Source organism: Moschus berezovskii, chromosome 16, assembly GCF_049115385.1.
Source record: "Moschus berezovskii isolate FMDL1 chromosome 16, NW_MosBer_1.0, whole genome shotgun sequence".
Lineage (NCBI taxonomy): Eukaryota > Metazoa > Chordata > Mammalia > Artiodactyla > Moschidae > Moschus > Moschus berezovskii.
This window is the reverse complement of record NC_142475.1, coordinates 78,231,905-78,257,265: the sequence shown is the minus strand read 5'-3', so window position 1 is coordinate 78,257,265 and position 25,361 is coordinate 78,231,905. Positions and strand designations below refer to the sequence as shown.

Below are 25,361 nucleotides of genomic sequence, written 5' to 3'. Positions count from 1 at the left end.
TCATACTGGTTTATTTACCCCATCAACCTCCCTCATGTAGGCAGGATCCTGAATGGTATTTCTGACCCTGCTTGTGCTCTGGCGCTCCATCCTCATCTTAATGGGAAAGCAGAAGTCCCGGAAACACCGCTTGAAGTTTTCGTCAAGGAAGGCGTAGAGAATGGGGTTCAGGCTGCTGTTGGTGTAGCCCAGGGCGATGCAGAAGTAGTAGCTGGAGAGGGCAGCCGTGCTGTGGGCGGTGCTCCCCAGGGCCTCCACGAGGATGAAAATGTGGATGGGGGTCCAGCAGACGACGAAGACTGCCACCACCACCAGCACGAGCCTGGTGATCCGCCGCAGGTTGCGGTCTTTCTCTCGGGAGCCGGAGAGGAGGCGGACGCTCTTTAAGCGCAGGATCATGAGGGTGTAGCAGACAATGATAATGAGGACGGGGATGACGAAGGCAAAGATGAACACACAGACTTTCATAAACAGGTCCCACCAGGAGTAGTCGTCATCCGGGAACTGTAGGGAGCATTCGATGACTTCCATGTCTGCAGCAGGGGACAAAGCCACAAAAGGGAAATTAGCCGAGGGTTTCAAATGTGGATTTCAATACCTTTCATTACAAAGGTCCAGTTATGGCGAGGTGATATTACCTGAAGCTGATCACCAAGCTAGGAATGAGGGCCGTGTGTATTAACTATCCTTTTTTTCACACATAGAACAATGAAGTCAGAAAGGTTACCATTCACTGGTAACAAACACACTGCTACAGAGTAAATAAGATTAGCCAGCAGTATGAATTATCTAGTTGTGGAGGCTGGTTTGATGCCGACTATTTTCAGGAGAGCTACACTGTTAATTTACAGCAGGAGTACTTACTTGTATACCCATGTATTAACAATTCTCCCAGATCTAATGCTCTGGCAATAAAACCTAGTGGTGGTTTACTCACTCGCTAAGTCGTGTTGGACTATTGCAACCCATGGACCGTAGCCCTCGAGGCTGTAGCCCCCCTGAGATTCTCCAAGGAAGAATACTGGAATGGGTTGCCATTTCCTTCTCCTATCTGCAATAAATGCTAAAATATTGCAAAACCAGCCATTCGACCTAACAAAAGGCAACTTGTCAGAAAAACCTTAAGTGGTTTATAGGAAATCACTATGTAGGTCCATAAGCATGTAAACAAAATTTGTCTAAATATCACCCAGCTGCTGTGATTTAATAGAACCAGTGGTGGTCATTGTGATTAAAAGCATTGCTGAAACACAAGGAAACTTTTGAAGAAGAAAGAGAAGGAGGAGGAAAGGAGACAAAAGGAAACAGAAGAAAGTGAAGGAGGAAGAAGAGAGTCAGTATTATCATCTTCAAGGAAATTCATGAATCAGACACATTTTTTACTTTTGCCAACGCTGACTACGTAACAGGGAAAACAAATATATGATTACTTAGAAAATGACTTTATTTTGCTCTGCTGTTCTTTGCTGGACAGCATTCTCTTTGGAGAGACCATAATATTAGAAAGAGCAGAGACTCAGGACAAGTACCTTTTATAATATTTTCCCAGAGGCCACCTACCCTCCCCAAGCTCTAGCCACTGAGCCCAGAGCAGGCTAAATTCTTTTTGCCCTGATTCTTCCTTACAGATAAAGAAACAATGAATGATACTAAGCTGTAGTTTTTTATAATGAAAACTTGTCTTCTAACACTGGAAAATCTGCTTCAAATATAGCACAAGGATACTTTTCAAACAGTGAAACAGCTCTATTAATCATGTTTTCTAAAACATCTTAATGTGGTCCTAATCATATATCCCTTTGTAAAACAAAATCTATCTTAGAATTTCAATTAGACATGCTTTAAAACACAAAGAATATAATCATTTCAGCCAATTAATGAAGATGACTATTTCAGAGTCATTTTTATCAACTAAATACCAGATCAAACCTTCCAATATAAATGAAAACTCCCAGATTAACTTCTAAATTTGATTCCCTAAAAAGCTCTTGTCCTAAGTACTATTACTAGGAAGACTAAAAGAAAGAAACAAGCATCTCTCTTCATTTTTGCTTTAGTATTTATGGGAATAAGAACAGTTAAAGTCACCTTTTAAAAAATTCAGCACTATTATCATAGTTCAAAATGTATTTATTAAACAACTTTTTAGCATGGCACATTGCAATCTGGCTTCTTGGAAGTTTTTTTTTTTTTCCTGCTTAAATTCTGTGTATTCCAACAGTGTCTTTCTTGTGGTAGACTTCAGCTTGAATGTCACTTTAAAGACATTTATACAGAGTTTCCATGGTGGCTAGGTGGTAAAGAATCCACCTGCCAATACAGGAGAGACAGATTCAATCCCCAATCCGGGAAGTCCCACATGCTGCAGAGCAACTAAGCCCGTGCGACACAACTACTGAGCCTGTGCTCTGGAGCCCGGGAGCCGCAACTACTGAAGCCTACTTGCCCTAGAGCCTGTGCTCAGCCACAAAAGAAACCACCGCAAAGAGAAGCCTGTGCACAGCATCTAGAGAATGGCCCCTGCTTGCCACAACTAGACAAAAGCCCACGGAGCAGTGAAGACCCAGCACAGCCAAAAATAAATAAATGAATAAATAAAATTGTAAAAAAAGACATTTATACAGAGGTGGATCCATTTGAATAGTCCTCTTCTCTGAAATTTATATTCTCCCTCTATACATACTCTGGAGAAGAAATGGCAACCCACTCCAGTATTCTTGCCTGGAGAATCCCAGGGACAGAGGAGCCTGGTTGGGCTGCCATCTATGGGGTCACACAGAGTCAGACTCGACTGAAGCGACTCAGCAGCAGCAGCAGCATACTATACTCATTGTATTTTTTATCATTATTCAAAGACAGAAGGTAGAGAGAAACCAGACAGTAGCTCTTCGTAATAATATGTTGCCTTTCTCAATGTTTTTCTCTCTATCCAGAGTGTAAACTATCTTAGGGTAGGGACCCAATCTGCCTTGAATAATATTCAATTCCTGCCACACAAGGAGGCAGGAACATATGGTGTTTGAGGAGAATAAATTGTTAAATAAATAAGTGAATACCACATGGAAATCCTTGAAAATATGGACTCAGTGCAGTAGTCATTATGGAAGAGTAACCTGATAAGATAATCAAGGCAACATAAGGGCTGATGTTTAACTTGGGGAGCTCTTTTAACTCTGAGGACCAGCTTTCTCTTGCATGTAGTAGGAACTCAAAAATGTTTAATGATTTAAATCATTTAAGTAGTGATTTAGTGACTGAACAATGCATCCAACATTGGAATACCCAAATATACAAAGTATATATACACAGAACTAAAGGGAGACATAGATAGAAATACAGTAATTGTAGGGAAATACATTACCACACTTTCAACAATGGGCAAACAATCCAGATAGAAAATCAATAAAGAAATGGCAGATTTGAAAAAATTAAAAATAAAATGAACTTAACAGACATACATAAAACATTTCACTCGAGCAGCAGAAGACAAATTCTTCTTAAGTGTACATGAAATATTCTACAGTATATATATATATATATATGTATACACACACACACATCATATGTTAGAACATGGAGCAAGTCTTAACAAATTAAGAAGATCAAAATCATATCAAGCATTTTTTCTGACCACAAGAAAATAGATACCAATGACAGGAAAAAAAATGGAAAATTCACAAATATATAGAAATTGAACAACACAGTCTTAAAAACCTAGGAATGGAAACAGAAATCAAAAGAGATATTAAAAAATTGCTTGAGATGAATGAAAAAGAAATACAATATACCAAAACTGATGGGATGTAGCAAAAGCACTTCTCAGAGAAAAGTTTATGATGATAAATAGCTACATGAAGAAAAAGATCTCAAATAAAGAACCTAACTGTACACATTAAGGAACTAGAAAAAGAACAAACTAAGCCCAAAGTTAGTAGAAGGAAAGAATGAATCAGAAAAAATAAATAGAGACTAGGAAAACAATAGAAAAACAGCTGCTTTTTTTTTAAGATAAAAATAAAAACCTCAGCTTACTCCTTGGAAGGAAAGTTATGACCAACCTAGATAGTATATTAAAAAGCAGAGACATTACTTTGCCAACCAAAGTCTGTCTAGTCAAGGCTATGGTTTTTCCAGTGGTCATGTATAGATGTGAGAGTTGGACTGTGAAGAAAGCTGATTGCCGAAGAATGGATGCTTTTGAACTGTGGTGTTGGAGAAGACTCTTGAGAGTCCCTTGGACTGCAAGGAGATCCAACCAGTCCATTTTAAATGAGATCAATCCTGGGTGTTCATTAGAAGGACTGATGCTAAAGCTGAAACAACAATACTTTGGCCACCTCATGCGACGAGTTGACTCACTGGAAAAGAGTCTGATGCTGGGAAGGATTGGGGGCAGGAGGAGAAGGGGACAACAGAGAATGAGATGGCTGGATCGCCAACTCTATAGACATGAGTTTGAGTGAACTCTGGGAGTTGGTGATGGACAGGGAGGCCTGGCGTGCTGTGATTCATGGGGTCGCGGAGAGTCGGACACGACTGAGCGACTGAACTGAACTGAACTGAACACTAAGAAAAAAGGAGAGAAGACTCAAATAAGAAAAATTATTAATACAAATGAAAGAGGAGACATTACAACTGATAACACAGAAATACAAAGGATCATAAAAGGTGACGCTAAACAATTATATGCCAACAAACTGAACAACTCAGAAGAAACAGATAAACTTCTAGAAACATACAACCTACCAGACTGAACCTGAAGACACAGACATTGGTCTGAATAGACCAATAACAGATACAGAGATTGGGGCTAAATAAAAGCCTCCTTACGAGAAAAGTCAAGTGCCAGATGGACGCATCCAAGCATTTAAGACGCATTAAGACTTCCTGTCCAGGAGGCTGTGTTCTAATGCACTGACACCTGGCTCCTTTCAGCGAGTTTTCTCCACAAACATGACTCTGTGAACCACCAATGCCAGTCAGCTCTGACTCAAGAGCATGGAGATGACCTAAAGGACCCTTCTCGGTCTGCCAGTGATCTGGACACGCATGTGATGCAGCATGCCACAATGAGCTGGCTAGCGGGCCTGGAGACAATCTCTCATCACATAATACAAGCGTTCTTTACAAAATAAAAGACACATAGAAAGGATGGAGCCCTCCTACAAGACTAGTTTTCTCTCGCTTCCTCCTGTATCTGCTGCACAAACTAATCCTCTGCTGATACTGGTGCATCTTTTCTTCCATCACATCTGCACACGTTCATCTACAGCAACTCCTTCCAGGAAAACCCACATCTATCTTTATTTCCTTTCAAAAACCTAATTGAAACCCAATTCCTCCAGGATGTCATTTTCTGACAACAATTACAGGAGTAGTGGTTAAGTTAACAGGTATAACGTGAAATGTAAAAATCAATTCTTTATTTGCCCTGGGAAAAACCATCTCTCTTCTTTTATTATTAAGCCCAGTCTTCTCACATTCATGGAGCATCTCCTTTTGAAGCTAAATTATTACACATCAACCCCTAAGGCTCAGAAGAATTCCTTGCAATTTTATTTCATGTGTTGTGTTCATGAAGAAGCAAAATCCTACGTGTAATTGTTGTTGCTGTTTTTCAGTTGCTAAGTCATGCTCGACTCTCTGCAACCCCATGAACTGCAGCACACCTCTGTCCTCCATTGTCCTCCATTGTCTCCCAGAGTTTGCTTAAATTCATATCTATTAATCATATTAATGTACTTGATAGTAAATAGTAATTAAATTAATAATATTGCAATATAATTAGTGGAATTAATCATATTTTAAAGTTATTCTCTAGTAAAGCTTGGCATTTCTTAAAATTTATCAAGTATTATAGCTTAACATCTGCAGTATTTACACTGTAAATTCATTTTAAAAGGAAAAAGATTACGCTTCATTTAAAAGTGTGTACCATGCAGGAGAAGCTCTGGTTTAGCACCTGCCTTTTCACTATGACCTGGAAAGTCTCTACTTATCTGTACTCACAGGTATCATGAACCTCTCTCATAACCTGGAGCATTTAGACACCTGCTAAAGCACTAAATAGCTCCCCTTACCCCAGTGAATTTATGTTAAAACAAAGATATTTTCATAGCTTTATCTTTCACTCCGTTCCGTTCAGTCGCTCAGTCGTGTCTGACTCTTTGCGACCCCATGGACTGTAGCCTACCAGGCTTCTCCGTCCATGGGATCCTCCAGGCAAGAATACTGGAGTGGGTTACCATTTCCTTCTCTAGGGGATCTTCCCGACCCAGGGAGCGAACCCGGGTCTCCCGCATTGGAGGCAGACGCTTTAACCTCTGAGCCACTAGGGAAGCCCTATCTTTCACTAGTAAATCTAAATTCCTAGAGCAGAAGTTCTCGCCTTGCCTGTAGGTCAGAGTCATCTGGGGAAATCTTAAAACTCTTAATACCCAGACTGTGCCTTGGATCAATTAAACTGAACCCTCCGGAGAGGGACCCAGGCAGCAGGGTTTTTCTAAAGGTAAACTTCCAGGTGATTCTAACATGCATCCCAGAGTCAGAAGCACTGTCCTGGAAATACAGAGAAAACATCAAGTCCTGTTTGTATGGGGTGAAAAGCAGTGAGTCCAAAGTTCAGTGGCTTTGCTTATCTGACTATCATCCAATGTGAACCTGATTTTGAATGACCTACCTTCAGAAGAAGGCTTCCCTGTGGGCTCAGTGGTAAAGAACCCACCTGCCAATGCAGGAGACATGGGTTTGATTCCTGGGTTGGGAAGATACCCTGCAGAAAGAAATAGCAACCCACTCCAATATTCTTGCCCAGAGAATTCCATGGACAGAGGAGCCAGACACGCTGTAGTCCATGGGGTCGCAAAAGAGCTGAACACGGTGACTGAACAACAACCACCAAATAAAGTTGCCATGGAAATTAACCCCTTAGGAAAAAGAGTGAAGAGGCAGCCTATGACTTTAATGAATTAGGACCCTTTCTAGGGAGGAAAAAGCAGAGCGGAGTATATCTTAGAATTGCCAGGATGCGACAAAATTGTATTTTAAAAATCCACATGCCTGTGGTTCCTTGCTTTGTCTTCACCCCTCCAGGTTCCATAAGCACTTTCTAAGTAGGGGATAGGATGGTGTCTGTGTTCTGGCCATGCCATCATCCCGTCTTGTGTTAGATGAAGGAAGGAATGCAAATTGTTTTCTTTATCATTTTCCATGAATTTAGGCATTATATTTCTATTGGCTTTTGGCTTTTCTTCTATACATGAGTCCTGCTACTGCTAAGTCACTTCAGTCGTGTCCGACTCTGTGTGACCCCATAGACGGAAGCCCACCAGGCTCTCCCGTCCCTGGGATTCTCCAGGCAAGAACACTGGAGTGGGTTGCCATTTCCTTCTCCAATGCGTGAAAGTGAAAAGTGAAAGTGAAGTCGCTCAGTCATGTCCGACCCTTAGCGACCCCACGAACTGCAGCCTACCAGGCTCCTCCATCCATGGGATTTTCTAGGCAATAGTACTGGAGTGGCTTTGCCATTGCCTTCTTCTATACATGAGTCCTACTCACTCCCAAATTAAGAGTTTGTATAACTAGAAACTACATTCTAAAAATGAAATAATGTAGCTGAGTCACTTTTCTGTACACCTGAAACTACACCACACTTCAATAATTTTTCAATAAATCAGCTATATTCCAATGATTTTTTTATTTTATGAACAGTGACAGAATAAATCACAGATTTTATTTTTTTTTTTTTAGTGGAAACAGCCACCCTTACCTTCCCTAACTTTGGTTCCTCCAAGGACTATGGCAGAGATGCCAACAGATGAAGACAGGATCCAAATACAGATGTTGATGATCTTTGCCTTCAGGGGTGTGCGGAAGTCAAGAGCCTTGACGGGGTGGCACACGGCGATGTAACGGTCCACACTCATCATGGTCAAGGTGAAGATGCTGGTGAACATGTTGTAGTAGTCGATGGAGATGACCACCTTGCACAGCACATCCCCAAAGGGCCAGGAGTTCATCAAATAGACCGTGCTCTGGAAGGGCATAGTTGTGGTCACCAGAGCGTCTGCCAAAGCCAGGTTGAAGATGTAGATGTTGGTTGCTGTCTTCATCTTTGTGTATCTAATAGACAAGAAACAAGATCACTTCTTTCCATCTTCACGCCATACTCATGAGGTAAACGTTTCTCTGGATTACTGAATGTTTCATCCACTTATTCTCTGTGTATTTATCATCCAGACATTAGGGGCAGTAGAAAAATGGGCAAATATTTCCAACTTTATTTAGCTTTTATTCTACTGCTTTGTTCAAAAATCTATTTAATTGTAAAAGGGTAAAGAAATAAGTTGGATAATCACTGACTCAATTAACACGCGCTGGAGCAAACTCTGGGAGTCACAAACAACTGGGCACGACTTAGGGACTGAACAACAGCACAAGAAACAAGTAGGCTTCCCTGGTGGCTCAGTGGTAAAGAATCTGCCTGCCAATGCAGGAGATGCGAGTTCAATCCCTGGGTCAGGAAGAACCCCTGGGGGAGGAAATGGCAACCCACTCTAGTATTCTTGCCTGTGAAATCCCATGGACTCAATAGCTTGGCAGGCTACAGTCCTTGGGGTCACAAAGACTTGGAAATGACTTTGCGACTAAAAACGACGACAACAAAAGGACCGAGAATAGATAGACAAAGGGATGAATATATATATAGATCTTGTCAACAGACTTGTGTGTCATACAGGTCTTTATTTTGTGACTAACATTTTAATCCTACACAAGATTGCTTGGCTTTCATTATTTTTTAATGCTTTTTTTTTTTCACTGTGTAAAACAAAGATAAAACATACCCAAATTTTCCTCAAGGTTACTTTGAGAAATCAATCATTGTAATTATGTCTTTTGAAAATCTAAATGGTTTATTTTTTAAATAATTCCATTTCAATGACTACAACACAACTAAGTGTAGATTTTTTTAACCAGAGACCGACACCTTTTAATTTTAAATGTGTTATGTAAAAAAAAAAAAAAAAACAGGCTAAGTTCTCTTATACACAGTGTCGTATGAAACATAATCTTGGTATGGTATGTGAGAAATAAATCTGTTCCTTTCACTTTCATCTTGAGAGGTTTATAAAGCACACAGTTTGTTTCATCTTCCGACTAAGGGAACAGAAAATTTCAAAATAAGTCAGAAAGATTGCCTTTAAGCCCAAATTACTTCTTTCCATTTTCACATGAAGTTTAGAACAATTGCCTCTTCTACTAAAACTGAATTAATAAGATTGTTTTACTTAGAGAATGCTTCCTCAGGGATCTATAGGGCAGGAAATGTTCCAGACTACCTCAGCAGGTTTTCTGAGGCCAGATGCTAAGATATGGTGAAGAAATCCACAGGGAAATGAATTTCTACACACCTCAGGGTTGTGGACCTAATCACAATTAATTCAACCACGTCCCATGTATCTTCAAGGAGCCAGACTTTTTTCCATATTAGGGCCCTGAGTTTAATCGAAGGTTATTTGTAAGGAGTTGATTACGGAAAATGACTTCTGATTGGACTATAAAGTATTATCAGTGGTATCTGTTCATCATTGTGTCCGTGCTTTTTTTAATGCCTGAGTAATATTCCAATGTGTATATAAACCAAATCTTCTTTATCCATTCATCTGTCAGTGGACATTTAGGTTGCTTCTATGTCTTGGCTATTATAAACAGTGCTACTACGAACACTGAGGTACATGTATCTCTTCAAATTAGAGTTTTCTCCAGATATCTGCCCAGGAGTGAGATTGCAGGATCATATGGTAGCTCTAATTTTTAAGAAAACTCTATACCATTATTCACAGTGGCTATACCCACTTACAGTCCTATGAATAGTGTAGGAGGGTGTGTTTGTCACTCAGTCGTGTCTGACTCTTTGCGACCCCATGGACAGTAGCCCACCAGGCTCCTCTGTCCATGGGATTCTCCAGGCAGAACACTGGAGTAGGATGCCATTCCCTTCTCCACTGGATCTTCCCAACCCAGGGATTGAACTCAGGTCTCCTGCATGGTAAATCTGAGCCACTAGGGAACATTATCTGTTCAAATACTGTCTTCTTAAAAATATGGTTTTATGTTTGAAAAATGCATCTTACAACCCAGCGTCTTACTCTTTCAATCCCTAATACTAGCAAAGATTTGAGCCAGCAACACCTGTGACTTCTGCTCTTATGTTTTGTAACGTAATATTCTCCTCTATCTTTATGAAGTTAAACTGATGTTCTCTGCCTTACACATTTAGGTGGACTGGGTTCTAGTCCTTAGTTTTCCCTCCAACTGACAGACTTTGGAGAGGTCACTAAAAACCCTGAGTTTCAGTTTCCCCACCCTGGAATGGGAAACTTAACACTTATCTCAGAGCGGTCCCGAGATAACCAAGGGAAGGCACCTGATCTGGATTTTGTCTGGAATTTACCTCATGCTTCCAGCTCCTCTCCCTGCTCTAATATGGGTGGAAGCTACCAGTTACCAGAGGAAGCAGAAGGGAACACAGTTTGTAGTTAACACCTCTGGTCGTATTTACCCATTTCAGCTTGAATAGGAAAGATAAAAGTAAAAATGAAGCCTGCAACCTTACGTGCCTGCACACCATGAGTGGAAAGACACATGAGTTACAATAAAACAGCATATGTGTCTTTTAGGTAGTCAAAAAATGCTGGATGATAACTTGCCCTGAGCTTTTCAAAAATATTATTAGATGTGTGAAACTGCTTAAGGCTTGAACTTTCAAAGAGTTCAAACCGTGTCATCAGATCTCAGAATGAGACAGATGACTACTTGCAACAAAGACATCTCTAAATGACACTGATCGCAATTAAACTAATTGCAGCAGAAGTTGGTGCTCCCCAAGAAACAAGCTGTGCCCATACACCTCCTGTGGGGGCTCTCTGTTACAGCCCGAGGGCCAGAGGTGTCTGCCAGGGATGGAGTGAGATGCTGGCAGCCCCTGCCGTGGAGACCCCTGCATCTGCCGACAGCCGATGTCTGAGCATGGTGTGGATTGCGCTCATGACAGTAATTGTAATAACCGTTTATCTCCAGACACTCTGTATGTCACACTCTGCTGTGCGCTCCACATGCCGTATCCCACTCACTCCTCACAGTGACTCTGTGTGGTGGGTACCAGCATCCTCACTCTAGAAATGAGGCACTGAGAAGCACTGCTGCTGCTGCTGCTAAGTCACTTCAGTCGTGTCCGACTCTGTGCGACCCCATAGATGGTAGCCCACCAGGCTCCGCCGTCTCTGTGATTCTCCAGGCGCAAAAACACTGGAGTGGGAAGCACAGGAGGTGGTAAATGTCTCAAGAGTCGGTATGGTTAGAAGAGGCATTGCGGGAACTCAGACCCAGGGATTTGAGCTCATGCACACCTTCTTGCCTCTCTGCAGCACTTCATAACTTGCAATGCCCACCCAGTATTTTGACTTCCACATGTCCTATTTGATTTTCACAACAACTGCTCTTCGACTTGCCCAGGGGATGTATGTCTTTTCCCTAATATGGTGAAGAAAGTAGACTCAGGAGAGTAAACTGATTTTTCTAGTGTCAGAGAGGGAGGGGCCCTGTGGGAGGACAAGGAGTGGGTAGCAGGGCTCAGCCCCCACTCCAGGGTTCTGGAAGACATGTGCTTACAAGCCTACAACCCTGAAAAGGAGAACTCAACAGGTACAAGTATTAACAACAAATAGATAGACTATGAGTACAAGGAATATATTAAGTCTTCTGTGTGCTCCACTGGACTGGATCCAGTGAACACAGGATTTTAAGACCTTCCCCCAACCTCAAAGACAACCTGGTTGAGCCCCTGGGTATGGGTATTGTATGCATTGAACCAGAACAGAACAGCATGTGTTATTTCAATTATTATCTGTCTGCTGGTGGAAATAAACGAGTAAGTTTTCTCACCAAGATCAGATAGGAAATCACTTTCCATTTCATCCATGCTGCCTGACAAAGACTCACAAGTCTTTCAAGTAAAATGGCACTGTGTGAGTGGGAATTCTTGGCTTGTGTGGAGCAGCTGGGGGTGGGCTGGCAGCGGGCGGCTACACTTTTTGGCGTACACGCTGCAAGAGCGTGTGGCATTAAGAGAGCAAAGTGTGTAGGCTGTACCCACTAAACTTGCCAGTGTCACAAACCTGGAAACAATGGTGGAATGCGGGAAGCAGCCCAGGAAGAGGATCAGGAGGGAGCCCAGGGTGCCAGCCATGAGGAAGTCAGCGCAGGGCAAGGTCATGGATGGTGTCTCCGGGAGCTTAGAATCTCCCCATCACACATGAACTCAAGACCTTCCTAGTATGGTCCTCATCAGAGAGAATTGTTGAGTGGCTTCTAAACTGGCAGCCATACATGCTGGTTTGATATCGAGGGGAACAAAGGAATCTGTGGAGCTCTCAGGAACCAAGGTCACCAAGTAGAGATTCTAGGAGAGCAAGGCTCTCGAAGGAGAAACTGACTCAGAACCTATCACCAGGCAGAGATTCTAGGAGAGCATGGCTCTCGCAGGAGGAACTGACCCTGTGACACCGCAGGCTCACGGCTTCCCCATGCCCTGCACCTGCCCGGTGCAGACAATCCAAGTAGAGACTTCATTCTTGGAGCATTACTATCCTTTACTATTGAGGTGTGCTGCCCCAGTATTTTTCCTTAAATTTAAATGAGGCTTTTTAAATCAGGAGCTGCTTTTTAGCTTTGGTGCAGCATAATAGAATCCCTAATCTTGATGGCTAATCACCATATATATTTAAATACAGACATGTTCTCAGTTTTGTGGATTTCAGTATTTTGTGGCTCTTCCCTGCCCTCGTCCACCAGGCTGACATCCTCTCTACCTCTTCAGCCAGCTCATGCTCCCTCCCCAGCCACATTTTCTTATCATTTCAACACCAAATCTCAGTGCCTACTCCAAACAAAGCAGCATCCTGGACACTGAGGAGACTGAAAAACAAGTTTGCATAGATCCTGCACCCAGGATCTTCTAAATTAATTGAGTCAAGACTGTAACACGAAAGAGAAGAATAGACTACCTGATGGGAAGAACCAACTCATTGGAAAAGACACTGATGCTGGGAAAGATTGAGGGCAGGAGGAGAATCTAATCTCTAATAAGTAAAGGAATTCAGGGCCATATTCCAAAATTTCTTAAGGAGTCAGAAATTGTACCAGAGAAATGACAGGATACTCTGAATTCTGCTCCTTCCAACAGCTAAAGATTGAAAGACATTCTGGTAAGTGTGGTTAACTGTACCTTGTGAGGGCAGGAAGCATCTGACATGAGGAGGCAGGGCCTGAGCCAGAAGGGAATATCAACATAACATACAGCATTTGACCCCTCGGTAGACAAACGCAGGTTATGGTGTTTCAGCTTGTCTATGAGCAATGCCCGTGGTTTGCAGGAGAGGGAACTCAGTGAAGAGGAAGTGAGTGATCTCCTCAAATTTGAAAGACCACTGGAAAAGTAAAATCTGAGCCTTCTGAGTAGACACAGAATCTCGGCTTCAACATCACAAAGAAGCAAACACCCTACTGGCCAATTATCTGAAGAGACTCCTTTAATACAGCAAATACCTAATGGCCAACAGAAAGCACCTGAACAAACGCTGATCTGGTGAAAACATAAGTGTTACCTGCCCCAAGGGCAGCTGGCCGCTATCCCACAAGCCGGGGCTGGACCAAGAGACTCAAGGCCTGAACACCAAACTCAGGAAGGGGAGGCTTTGCAGGCCCAGGGAGGACGCACCCCTTTTTAACCAGTGGTGGGGGAACAGCACAGTGACAGTGGGCTTCAGCACCTTTTCTCTGTATGATGTATTCATTTTCCTGGGCACGTTTTCCAGATACACAGCATTCTAGATTTTCTGTTTAAAATAACCAGACACTGGGGACTTCCCTGGTGGTCCAGTAGTTAAGACTCTGAGCTTCCAATGCAGGGGGCGTGGGTTCAATCCCTGGACAGGGAACCAAGATCCCACATGCCACGTGACCTGGCTAAATAAACAAACAAAATTTGAAAAAGTAAAATAGCCAGATGTGACAGCTGTATTGATGCAAATTCTCAGGGGAACTTTTTAAAAAAATATAATAAGTTAGCTTCATTAAATTCTCCAGATATTTCCAGTTCATCTCAATGAATTGGCTAAACATCCTTTTAGATTGTTTACTACTGAAATTATGGTTCTTTACTAAAGGGCAGTAGTGTGTGATTTAAAAAAAAAGCGGGGAGAAATTGAGCTGCTGTTTTTCCAATGATCTGACTTTGAAATAGCCTCAATTGATAGTATTCTAAAGGCGTCATATTCATGTAGGTATCAGGCCCCTGAAACTGTACCACAAGCTGAGCAAAAGCTCTGAGGAGAATGGGGGGGTGTACCCCAGCCGCAACTCCTGGGACTGCAGGCTGCAGTGAGGTGCAGCCAAAAGGCAGACAGACACCTCCTCAGGCCCTGGTGGGCTGTCCTTGAGGGTGCTGTGGGGCAGGGGAGGAAGCAGTGCTGAAGCAGTGCTTTCACTGCCTTAGGCTGGGCCCCAGGAACTGCTCCCTTCCCTGGAGTCACAGCCCTGTTCCCCAGGAGGTACTATCTGCTGTGTCCAGCAGTGCACACAGGGTGAGTGTTTATCATGAGGGACGCAGCAACCCACTCCAGTATTCTTGCCTGCAAAAGCCAATGGACAGAGGAGCCTGGTGGACTCTAGTCCATGGGGTCTCAAAGAGTTGGACACGACTTAGTGACTAAACAACACCAGCAGGTAGAAAACTATTAACACGAATCTCAAATCACTGATGCAGTGTTTCCTAGTGTACAGTTCTCTGGACTCCTAGACATATGCAGACTTCTGGAATTATTTTCCCATTTTTATACCAAAAACTGACCTAGCTAAGGTGAGCCACAGGGTGCCACCCAGAGGCGACAAGTTCACTCTCCTGCTCTGTCTTCTGTGGGAAGGAAAAGCCCCCTGCATTAGGTAGAAAGCAACACAGCAAAGCAGAGTTTAGAGTTGTGCTGTGTGACCTTAGAAGAATTAATACTCAACAGAATCTCAGAAAATCGTTCTGATTGTTACAGCCTGTCTCTAAAGGTATGTAACTCCAGCCATGCTCAGTCTGAAGGCTTCTCTGCTCAATTTCAGATCAATTCCTTTGGGGTATCTCAATTCATCCACATGTTTTATGTTTTTCTCATTTTTCGTTTAAATGCTGACTTACTTGGTCAGTGGAGTGAATTAAATAAAAAGGCATAAGCCTTTTACAACATTATCCCCACTCCTAAAATCCATTCTTCTCATGTAAGTCTTCCTTATTTAAGATATAAGCCAGCATTCCAGCCAAAGAGAGAAACAAACAAAATACACTGGCTGATTTTCTGTTGAGGAATACATGAGTGTTATTCTGAAACCATCTTTTATTAACCGGTATTTTATAAAGCTTGTAAAACTTTCTACCTCTGAAACACATAAGCCAAATGTTAGAGAGGAAACCATCCTGCAGACATATGATTTTAGATTTTTAGCTAAGCACAGAGGCACATCTCCCATGGAGCAGGGGAGCAGCAATTGAGTGTCTCCACAAGTTAATCTAGGGAGAAGGAGATGCCAACTGCCCAGTTTCTCATGAAGATGCTGCCTGCTGCCCAAAAACATAGCTGGGCAGAAAATGGATAGAAGCTGCCATTTCCCAGCGAGAAGTCAGTCCCTCCTAAAAATAACTCTAAGATGGGTGCCAAAAATACTGTATCAGCAACACCATCCAAAAGTGATTTTGAAGACTACAACTTTGCCTCAATCTGTTAAATCTTAGGAGCTCTGTACCTGATAACCATGTTGCTTGTTTTTCTCTTTTTATTTTTTCCTGTTTTTTTTCTATTTCTTTCTTTTTCCCTCCCTCCCCTCCTTACTGCTTTGCTCCTTCCTTCCTTTTCAAGCATCTGTGCAGTCTCTGATCTCCGAAACAGCTCCGTGAAGATTTGGGCTTTGTGGGAAGAAAATAATCCCATTTAGCTAATCCATATAAACAGTGGCAGTGAAGCCAATTTTCTCTTTTAGTGAAGTGAAGTGAACTGAAGTTGCTCAGTCTTGTCTGACTCTTTGCGACCCCATGGACTGTAGCCCACCAGGCTCCTTGGTGCATGGGATTCTCCAGGTATGAATATTGGAGTGGGTTGTCATTTAATTCTCCAGGGGATCTTCCCAACCCAGGGATCGAACCCAGGTCTCCCGCATTTTAGGCAGACGCTTTACCATCTGAGCTACCAGGGAATTACTTCAGGACATTTAAGATAGGATCTTCTGAAAATAATTTCTGAAATTATTTTTCCTATGCTTGCCTTAAAGGAAATGTTGCACACTGATTCCAAGAGAGGATCAGGATAAATTACAACATACTTATTTTTTTTCTAATCAAAGCCTAAGGTAAGCCTGCAGTGGAACAGGAAGCAATGAGTAGTTAATGATGCCTACATATCTCTCCCTTTTCTCTCATGTCTCCCTGCATGTCATCAGGTTCCCTTAACATTTGAGAGAATCTGGAATATACACCTTATAAAGTTACCCCTTTGGGGAAATTCCAACACTGCCCAGGCTGAATTACAGGGAAGCCAAAGTCTTCTACAAGCAAGATAAGGTCAGCAGAAGACTGATCCCTTTACTGTGTCTTTATTGTGGTAGCAAAGAATTAATGAAAACTAATAAGAAAAGGCAAAACATAAGATCAAGGACCAAATAATTTTCTGATTCCTGTAATTTTTTCTAATAATTTTTCCTTGCTTATCCTTACATTTTCTGGAGAAGGGAATGGCAATCCACTCCAGTATTCTTGCCTGGAGAATTCCATGGACAGAGGAGCCTAGCAGGCCATGGGGTGGCAAAGAGTCCATGGGGTTGCAAAGAGTCAGACACAACTGAGTGACTAACACTATCCTTACATGTAATTTAAAAAGAAACATACCTTTATAAGAGTAAAACTTTTCTTTAAATTAAACAAACAAACAAAAATACCCTCTTCGGTATTCTTGCCTGGAGAATCCCATAGACAGAGGAGCCGGGCAGGCTACAGTTCATGCAGTCAAAAAGAGTCGCACATGACGGAAGTGACTGAGCACAAAGAGATGAAATGAGGTAAAATTAAGGTAAAATAGGGTCATTAGGGTGGGCTCTGATCCAACTTGACAAGTGTCTTTATAAGAAGAGATCAGGATACAGAGAGTAGGAATGACCACATAGAAGGACGGCCACATGAGGACATGGTGAAAAGGCAGTCACCTGCAAGCAGAGAGACCTCAGGAGGAACCAAACCTGCCAGCACCTTGATCTTGAACTTCCAGCCTCTAGAACTGCAAGAGAACACAATTTTGTTGTTTAAGCCACCCCATCTGTGGTCCTTGTTATGGAAGCCTTAGCATGGCAGATTCACTAGAAATCTGAGAAACCTACAAGACAATCCCATAGAACCATCCAGAAGGAAGGAGGGCAGATGAGTCTGAAGTAGGAATGAATAAATGGAAGAGAGATACACAGGTTTAGGACTGTTCAGAATTTCCCTGACAGTTTTATCACAAGAATGGATGATACAGTCAAGAGTGATGGTCAGTTTGATGAGCCATCTTGGCCAGGCTACAGTCTTCAAATACTCAAACACTCACCAAGATGCTACTCTGAAGGTGTTTTGTAGATGTGGTTAAAGTCCGTAATCAGTTGATCAAAAGAGATGATCCTAGAGTACACAGGTGGGCCTGGTCTAATCAGCTGAAGGGTCTTAACTGCAGGGCATACAGCTTCCCTGAGAAAGAAGAGATTCCACATTGAAAGTGCATTCTGCCTCTCCTGAAACCTATCCTCAGGGCTACAGACCTGACTGGCCAGCCCCACAATCACCAAAGCCAAGTCTTTGTAGTAAACACCTCCACACACACATCCCCTACTGGTTCTGCTTTTCTGGTTGAATCCTGATTAATATGAAGAGAGTGAAAACAAAGCTAAAAAGGCTCAGGAAAAGACGATTATTTAGGACACATCAGGAAGAGGAGCCTGTGATGAAGACTGACGAGAAACCCAGTGTGTGTGGAACGAAGTCAAGGAGAAGGTGAGATTGGTCCAACATATTGAATCCCCATGGACTTTGAGGGACAGCCAGCCTGAGACATCACCTGGGACATGAGACCTACACATCCAAGAGAGGAGCATCAAGGAGGAAACTCAAGAGCCCTGACTGAGGAACAGATGGACGACACCAAAGTGATGGGCAGGGGTTATCCCTCCAAGAGGTTTACCCAAGACAGACAGGAGGAAGAAAGGACGTTAGCTAGAGGAACATAATCTGTTAAATGGGTATGGGGAAACATATCCATGGACTTTCCAGATGGCTCCAGTGGTAAAGAATCTGCCTGCCAAAGCTGGAGACACAAGAGATTCAGGTTCAATCCCTGGGTCAGGAAGATCCCTTGGAGAAGGAAATGGCAACCCACTCTCCAGTACTCTTGCCTGGAGAATCCCATGGACAGAGAAGCCACCAACCACCAAGCAGCTTTACCAGCCTGGCATATATTAGGTGTTCATTAAATGTTAATCATTTTCACCAAGAGAGGAGACAGCCATATGTGTTGGAAGTTGTGGTTAGGGTGGGAAAAGGAATACAAAGTGTTAGAGGTGGGGCTGCCTGGCGTGGGCTGGGTGGGCATCATAGCATTCACTGCAGGTGACCGGCACAGGTGAGGTGAAGAGAACATGGGGTTAGGACCCTGAGGATCACCATGGGCACCCCAAGGTGTTGGTGGGACCCAAGGACATGAATCAAGGGCTGAGGTAAGACCTTCCTGAGCAAGGACCACAAACCCTTATACCTGGAGAGAGGGAGGCTGCAGTGCTTAAATTTTAAGGTGTTCACAGTGAAAGGTTACAGAACCCTAACACTGGGCAACTATAGCAGTTGCTACACATTAAAGGAGGAAAATCCTTGAAATATTAGATGATCTTCAGAAGATACTGGATGACATTCCAGGTGCTCAAGGGAGAAAAGTTATTTGTAAGGCAGGTCTACAAGCAGTCAATGCTTCTTCCACAACCCTCACGTCCTCCCAGGTCTGAGATGGCCAACCCAGACCTGAGCCTGCCCCGCCATCCAAGCATCTAAATTCCATCTCTAGGGTGATTTCTTAGATGACTCAACCAGGATCCTTTTGCATGTTTAATATTTTAAAATAACATCCTTTTCAAAAGTGATCCTCCATCTTTTCAAGTGACATTGCTCAGCCAAGGTCAATCACAAAAGCACACTTGAACCCCACCCTCTGGTTCTGCTCTGAGTTCTGATGAGCACACAGCATCTGATGCCTGGCTCCAACCTTCTGTCCTTTCTTCTCCTTAGCAAAATAAACCCAAGTCCATCAAGTTTTCTTCTGAGGTTTTGTTTTTCAGTTCTCTGGCCCTGTATCTATCTGAACAAATTCTAAATGCTTCTTAATGCTCTTTGCTATAGATTTAAGCCAACTATTGTTTCAATATATAGCTTTCCAAGACGATAATAGAACTCTTCACTCCTCATTTACTATCAAATGGAGTGGGCAGATGCATAATATTATTACAAGAACTCTATAACTCTTTTTGTATTTTTAGCTGAATTTATCCCCTTTTCACAAATTTTAGTCTTGGATGTCTTTAAGATAGACATATTTAGCTTATATTTATATTTCCTTGTATTTATCTTAAAAATTCTAGTCAATCTACAGTGATTCTTCTTTCTTTCTGACATGTCTAATGCTCCCCGTGGAGCTCTCTTTTCACATATTTTAGGATTCTCTATTCTTTTTAATCCTAGACTGCAGGGCTATACAAAGAGTTATAGAGCAACTTAAAAAGCCCTTTAAAACTCAAAACTTCAAGTTCTCTTTCAAGTGACAGTAAGATGTATCTGTTCCACTCAAGCACTTAAGTATGATGGAGCAGGAACAGAGTGGGTTTGCTCCTGACATCCCCCTTCTCTGTAACAATGTTTTATTGTAAAACAATGGCCTCTGTAGCAAAGATGTCCTAGAAATTTTAATTATAGTTTAGAGTACAGCTGTCTTTTCTTTTCTCTTGGTTACTATAATCTCTCTAATGGAGAGTAGCCCTGAAATTACTAATGATTTGGAAGAACAATTTGCTTGTAAAATATTACTTCTTCTGTAGCCTGTACTCATCACTGATAGAAGTCCAGTGGAAGGCAATAAGCAATTGTGGAAAGCAAGGTCACCAAGCTAAAGACACTAATTGTAGGTGAAAAGAGCTTTATAATATGTATTTGGAGGCTTAAAAGATGGTTTTCAGTTCTGTAGCACAGAGGAGGATGAAAAAGGTGGCATTCTCAAGTCAGAGAGAAAGGAAACAGGTATTTGAAAGATTCATGCTACTGCAGATACTATCTTTAAAGTTCATAATAAATAAAGAGCATGTTTCAAAACTAAAGTCAAGATAAAAAAAAAAAAGTTCTTCAATCTTTCTATGTCTCTAAGCAGAGTGACTTGCATCCTTCCTTTATTCACAGGAACATCTCATCTTCGTATTCACTCTCAAATGTGCAGCTGAAAAGCATGAAGTCTCCCAGGAAGGGAAACTTCTCAAAGGGTATCCAGACAATGGTAGGATTTCTGTTTTTCTCTTGTTTCCTTTGTTATGAGAGGCCAAAATAGAAATCACTTTACTTTCCAGAAAATTAGCATATATGTGGATATTTAGGTATGTATTATTGGAAGCTGACTTCAATGCACCCACAAAAGAACAATAAAAAGAAAGCTCCAGTTCCCACAATGGGAGATAAAAAGCAAAACAATTTTTGGAAACCTCCAGCACCCATACTTTAGGAGACAAATACTAGATGGTTTAGGTACAAAGTGATCAGCATTCTAAACAAATAAGATGGCATGTCAGTACTACAAGGCTCACATGTGGATACCTAAATAGTATACTGGATTTGCTTCATAAACCATAACAGCATTCTGATGAGTCACAGGAGATCCTGAATTCTCTTCAGGGCATTGAGTGGGCATGAATTTTATCTAAAGAAATATTTGCCAAGGGCAAAACAAAGTGCTCTAGACTGGTTCAGGCAACTAGGCAAAAGGCCAGGCAGTTGGACTAGTTTCCTTCCCAGGAGACACTGACTTTGTCCCTTTCAGGGACACCCCATTACCTCCATCCGAAGGGCTTTCTGCAGGGATTTGGAGCGCAGGGGAGGGTCACTCTTAAACCTCCAAGTCACCTCTGGTCGCTTGGATTCTTCCTGTGCGAACCTCGCAGTCCCACAGCAAAACGTCTCCCAGGAAATCTCACTTCGAAGAGGCTGCCCTCTGAGCCTCTCCGGAGACGGACGGAATGGGGTCCCCACTACCCGGCTGGCATCCCTCCATGCGTCCTGGTGACCAGCCCGACCCTCCCTCTGGCTGCGGCCACTGTAGCACCGGGACCCCGCGCTCACCGGATGATCACGAACATGACCAACGAGTTGCCCACCAAGCCCACGACGAACACCACGGAGTAGACGGCCGTGATGATGACCAGGATGACCGGGGAGATGTGAGCCGGCTCTAGCAGCACGTCCTCCGAGCCCGCGCTGCCGTTGCCGTCCGGCTCGGCCCAGCCCGGGAACCAGCCGCTGCCGTTGGGAGGCAGGCAGGTGCTCGGGGAGCAGGTGGGGCCCGGCTCACCGCGGAAGATCTGGACGGGCTCCATGTCTGGCGGCTACGGCAGGGGGACGAGGACAGGCGGCACCTGCGGGGGCAAGAGAGCCGACTGGACCCGGGAAGCGAACTTTGGCCGCTTCCGAGCCAGCGCGCGAGCGCGGCGGTGCCGGGAGCCCGGGACCCGCTGATGCCCACCCCGGCCGGAAGACCCCGGGGAGGCACAGGGGCACGGACCTCTCTCTGGGTGTCACCCCGGCCAGCAGACGCGCCGCGGGTACCAGGAGGGGCGGAGAGCGCGCTGTCCTTTCCCGCGGTGCCTGAAATTCCCCACCCTTTCCTAGGCACAGCTCCCGGGAGGAACTGTCCCCAGTCTGCGGCCCGGAGACCCCAGGGACAAGAGGCCCCTGGAGCGCAGAGCCCTCGCTGCCAAGCACCGCGCTTCGAAATCCCAAGGCTCACCTCCGGCTCGGGAGATGCGCGCAGCGGAACAGCGATCCTGGACCGCACGGAACCCAGCGTTCCCGAATCCCACTCAGCCCGCGGGTCGCCACGCATCCGCAGCCCCGCGCCGCTGGCTCTCAGACCCGGACCCCGCGCTCTGGCCGCCGACGCCGCCCCGCAACCCCCGAGCGCGCCCCCGCCACTCCGCGCGCGGCTCCCACGAGCGGCGGCGGCTGAACACGGCTGGACGCCGCGAGTGCGCGCGGGCCCCAGACCTCCCTCCCCTGCCGACCCCGCCCCTGCCGCCCCGCCTGCCCGGCTGCGCGGCCCCCGCCCCGCGCCCCCAGGCTCACCCGAAGCACAGCCTCCGTCCACGTCCACCGGCCTCGTCCACCGGCCTCCTCGGCGCCTGACTGTGAACCGCTGGGCGATTCAGACTGGTGCGCCTGTCCAGTGCGAGTGGACATCAGGTTTACTCTCAGTGTGTTTAGAACTGCCGCCGCCCTAGTTCTCAGAACTCGTCTGCTTTCGGGTGAGGAGGAAAATGGTAATTGTATGTGAGTGACCCGTCCAAATACAGTAGCAAAATGATCCAATTAGAGTAAGACCAGACCACACGGTTTTAATGGTTGATTCTGACCACCCAATGCGAAGAGCCGACTCGCTGGAAAAGACTCTGATGCTAGGAAAGATTGAGGGCAGGAGGAGAAGAAAATGACAGAGGATGAGATGCTTGGATGGTATCACTGACTCACGGACTTGAGTTAGAGCAAACTCTGGGAGATCATGAAGGACAAGGAAACCTGGCGTGCTGCAGTTCATGGAGTGGCAAAGAGTCAGACACCACTGAGCGGCTGAACAACAACAAATACATAAACAGAATATTCTGTCCCTTTCATTCTCCTGGATGCACGGGATGCACCCTGGAGTACCGCCTGTGCGTCTTGCTGTCACCTGCCTAAGAGAAGACACGCCCTTCTCAGGCCAGGCCACAGTGTGGGTGCAGGTGGGTGACAGGGTCCTTTCTCCCACGTTAACCTCCAAAACCATCACATTCCCTCACGAAGGTAGCTTTTCTCTGACACCTCCAAGAGCCTGAGCCCCAAAGAGAAATCCCAGCCTCCTTCCTCCGCATGACTCTGCCAGTGCGGGGAGCAGACTCTGCTGGTGAGAGAGGCCCTCAGCACAGTGACCGGAAGGCAAGAAAGCAGGACTCAAGCTGTGATGGACCCTGAGGGAGACTGGGGAAGTCCCCCTCTCCCAGCTGGTGTTGGAAGGCAGGTGCCAGGAGACCAAGGTACTGGCGTGCCCTGAGTGGACTCCTGTCTAAGACTGGCTGACCTCTGGAGACAAACAGAGCCCTCTGCTGCTGCCCTGGCTCGCGTCTGCACCCACACCTGGGCACTCACGGCCCAGACAGTCATCCCACCCATCGACGGGCAGCAGAAGGGAGCTCACACCTCTTCTGCAACACAATGACCCCCCCAAAAGAGATACACCCCTCAGAGTTGTAGCCCAGCCTGGAAATGCACTGCTCTTCTGAGAAATGTAATGTGAGCCCAACTGTATTCCTTCAACCCTGGTGCCCTCGGAGGTTTGAAAATGCTTTATTACATCTTGTTCTTGTTCAGTTACTCAGCCGTGTCTGACTCTGACCCCATGGATGGTAGCCCGCCAGGCTCCTCTGTCCGTGGAATTCTCCAGGCAAGAATACTGGAGTGGGTTGCCGTTTCCTGCTCCAGGGCATCTTCCCAACCCAGGGATCGAACCTGTGTCTCTTGTGTCTCCTGTACTGGCAGGTGGATTCTTTACCACTGCAGATCAGTGTCATGCACTGTCGTAACACAAAGGCATGAACCCCTTAGTGAACCCCAAACCTGCGTGTCATACACATGACTCTCCTGTGGTCGTGGAGCAGGGGCTTAAACCCGAAACGTCTCACTCTGACACTCTTGATCAAATTGAATCCACAGAGTTGAAACTCCAGTGCCAATCCCACGTCAGGCACCAGGTGATGGAGTGAGAGTTTCAATGGAGAACGAGAATGTCAGCAACAACCAGCAGCTGACTGCTGCTGTGCAGCTTAACAGAAAGGACATTGGGGGCCGGCTGACAAAGGCGCTGTCCATCCTTGAGGAACTGACTGACTCCAGGTTTGAAGGGAAACTGGTTTCCCAGGGTCTGAAGGACTCCTGGCTTTCTGTCTTGCCCTTGAATGGCCAGAGTAAGGGAGCCAGGCAGGAACCCCGGAGTGTGGCCAGGGCCTCTCACAGACACAAAACCTTGCCACCCCCTGCCTCACTCACTCAGCCTCACCAAATCCACCGTTCTGTTTGCAAACAGTGAAAAACATTTTGACTTAATAAATATTCCTAATGATATTACTGCTGATGTTCCCCATACACTGTCTGGCATCTACAAAACACGTATTAACTGAATGAATTAAGAACATGTCATATTTCACATATAGCACAAGGAACTCTGCTCAATGCTATGTGGCAGCCTGGATGGGAGAGGAGTTTGGGGAAGAATGTGTGTGTGTGTGCGCGCACGTGCGTGCGTGCTCAGTCGTGTCTGACTGTTTTCGACCTCATGGACTGTAGCCCACCAGGCTCCTCTGTCCATGGGGTTTTCCAGTCAAGAATACTGGAGTAGGTTGCCATCCCCTTCTCCAGGGGATCTTCCCAACCCAGGAGTTGAACCCACATCTCTTGCATCTCCTGCATTGGCAGTTAGATTCTTTACCACTAGCACCACCATGGATACACTTATATGTATGACTGAGTCCCTTTGCTCTTCACCTGAAGCTATCACAGCATTGTTTATTGGCTATACCCTAATGCAAGGAGATCCAACAAGCCCATTCTAAAGGAGATCAATCCTGGGTGTTCATTGGAAGGACTGATGCTAAAGCTGAAACTCCAATACTTTGGCCACCTCATGCGACGATTTGACTCACTGGAAAAGAGTCTGATGCTGGGAGGGATTGGGGGTGAGAGGAGATGGGGACGACAGAGAATGAGATGGCTGGATGGCATCACCGACTTGACGGACATGAGTTTGAGTGAGCTCCGGAAGTTGGTGATGGACAGGGAGGCCTGGCGTGCTGTGATTCATGGGGTCGCAAACTGACACGACTGAGCGACTGAACTGAACTGAATACAAAATAAAACATTTCTAAATTAACTAATTAATTTCTTAAAGAATATGGCATACTTCGCAGTAAAAAAACAA

The 25,361-nt window shown here is 44.7% G+C and overlaps 1 protein-coding gene across 1 annotated transcript; it reads right to left on the bottom strand.

Moving 5' to 3' along the window:
- OPRK1 (opioid receptor kappa 1) lies at positions 1 to 21,735 on the bottom strand. Its single transcript, XM_055432098.2, has 3 exons — positions 21,482 to 21,735; positions 7,769 to 8,121; positions 1 to 533 (listed from the first exon to the last, which is right to left on the bottom strand). The coding sequence occupies exons 1-3, from the start codon at positions 21,733 to 21,735 to the stop codon at positions 1 to 3; spliced, it is 1,140 nt and encodes a 379-aa protein (XP_055288073.2).
- Positions 21,736 to 25,361: the final 3,626 nt, after the last annotated feature.

Excerpts from the sequence above, each read along its gene's own strand:
- OPRK1 (XM_055432098.2), bottom strand. The coding sequence starts at position 21,735 with ATGGAGCCCGTCCAGATCTTCCGCGGTGAGCCGGGCCCCACCTGCTCC. Across the intron at positions 8,122-21,481 it reads GTCATGTTCGTGATCATCCG|ATACACAAAGATGAAGACAG; the intron begins GTGAGCGCGGGG and ends CTTGTCTATTAG. Across the intron at positions 534-7,768 it reads AGGAACCAAAGTTAGGGAAG|ACATGGAAGTCATCGAATGC; the intron begins GTAAGGGTGGCT and ends CCCCTGCTGCAG.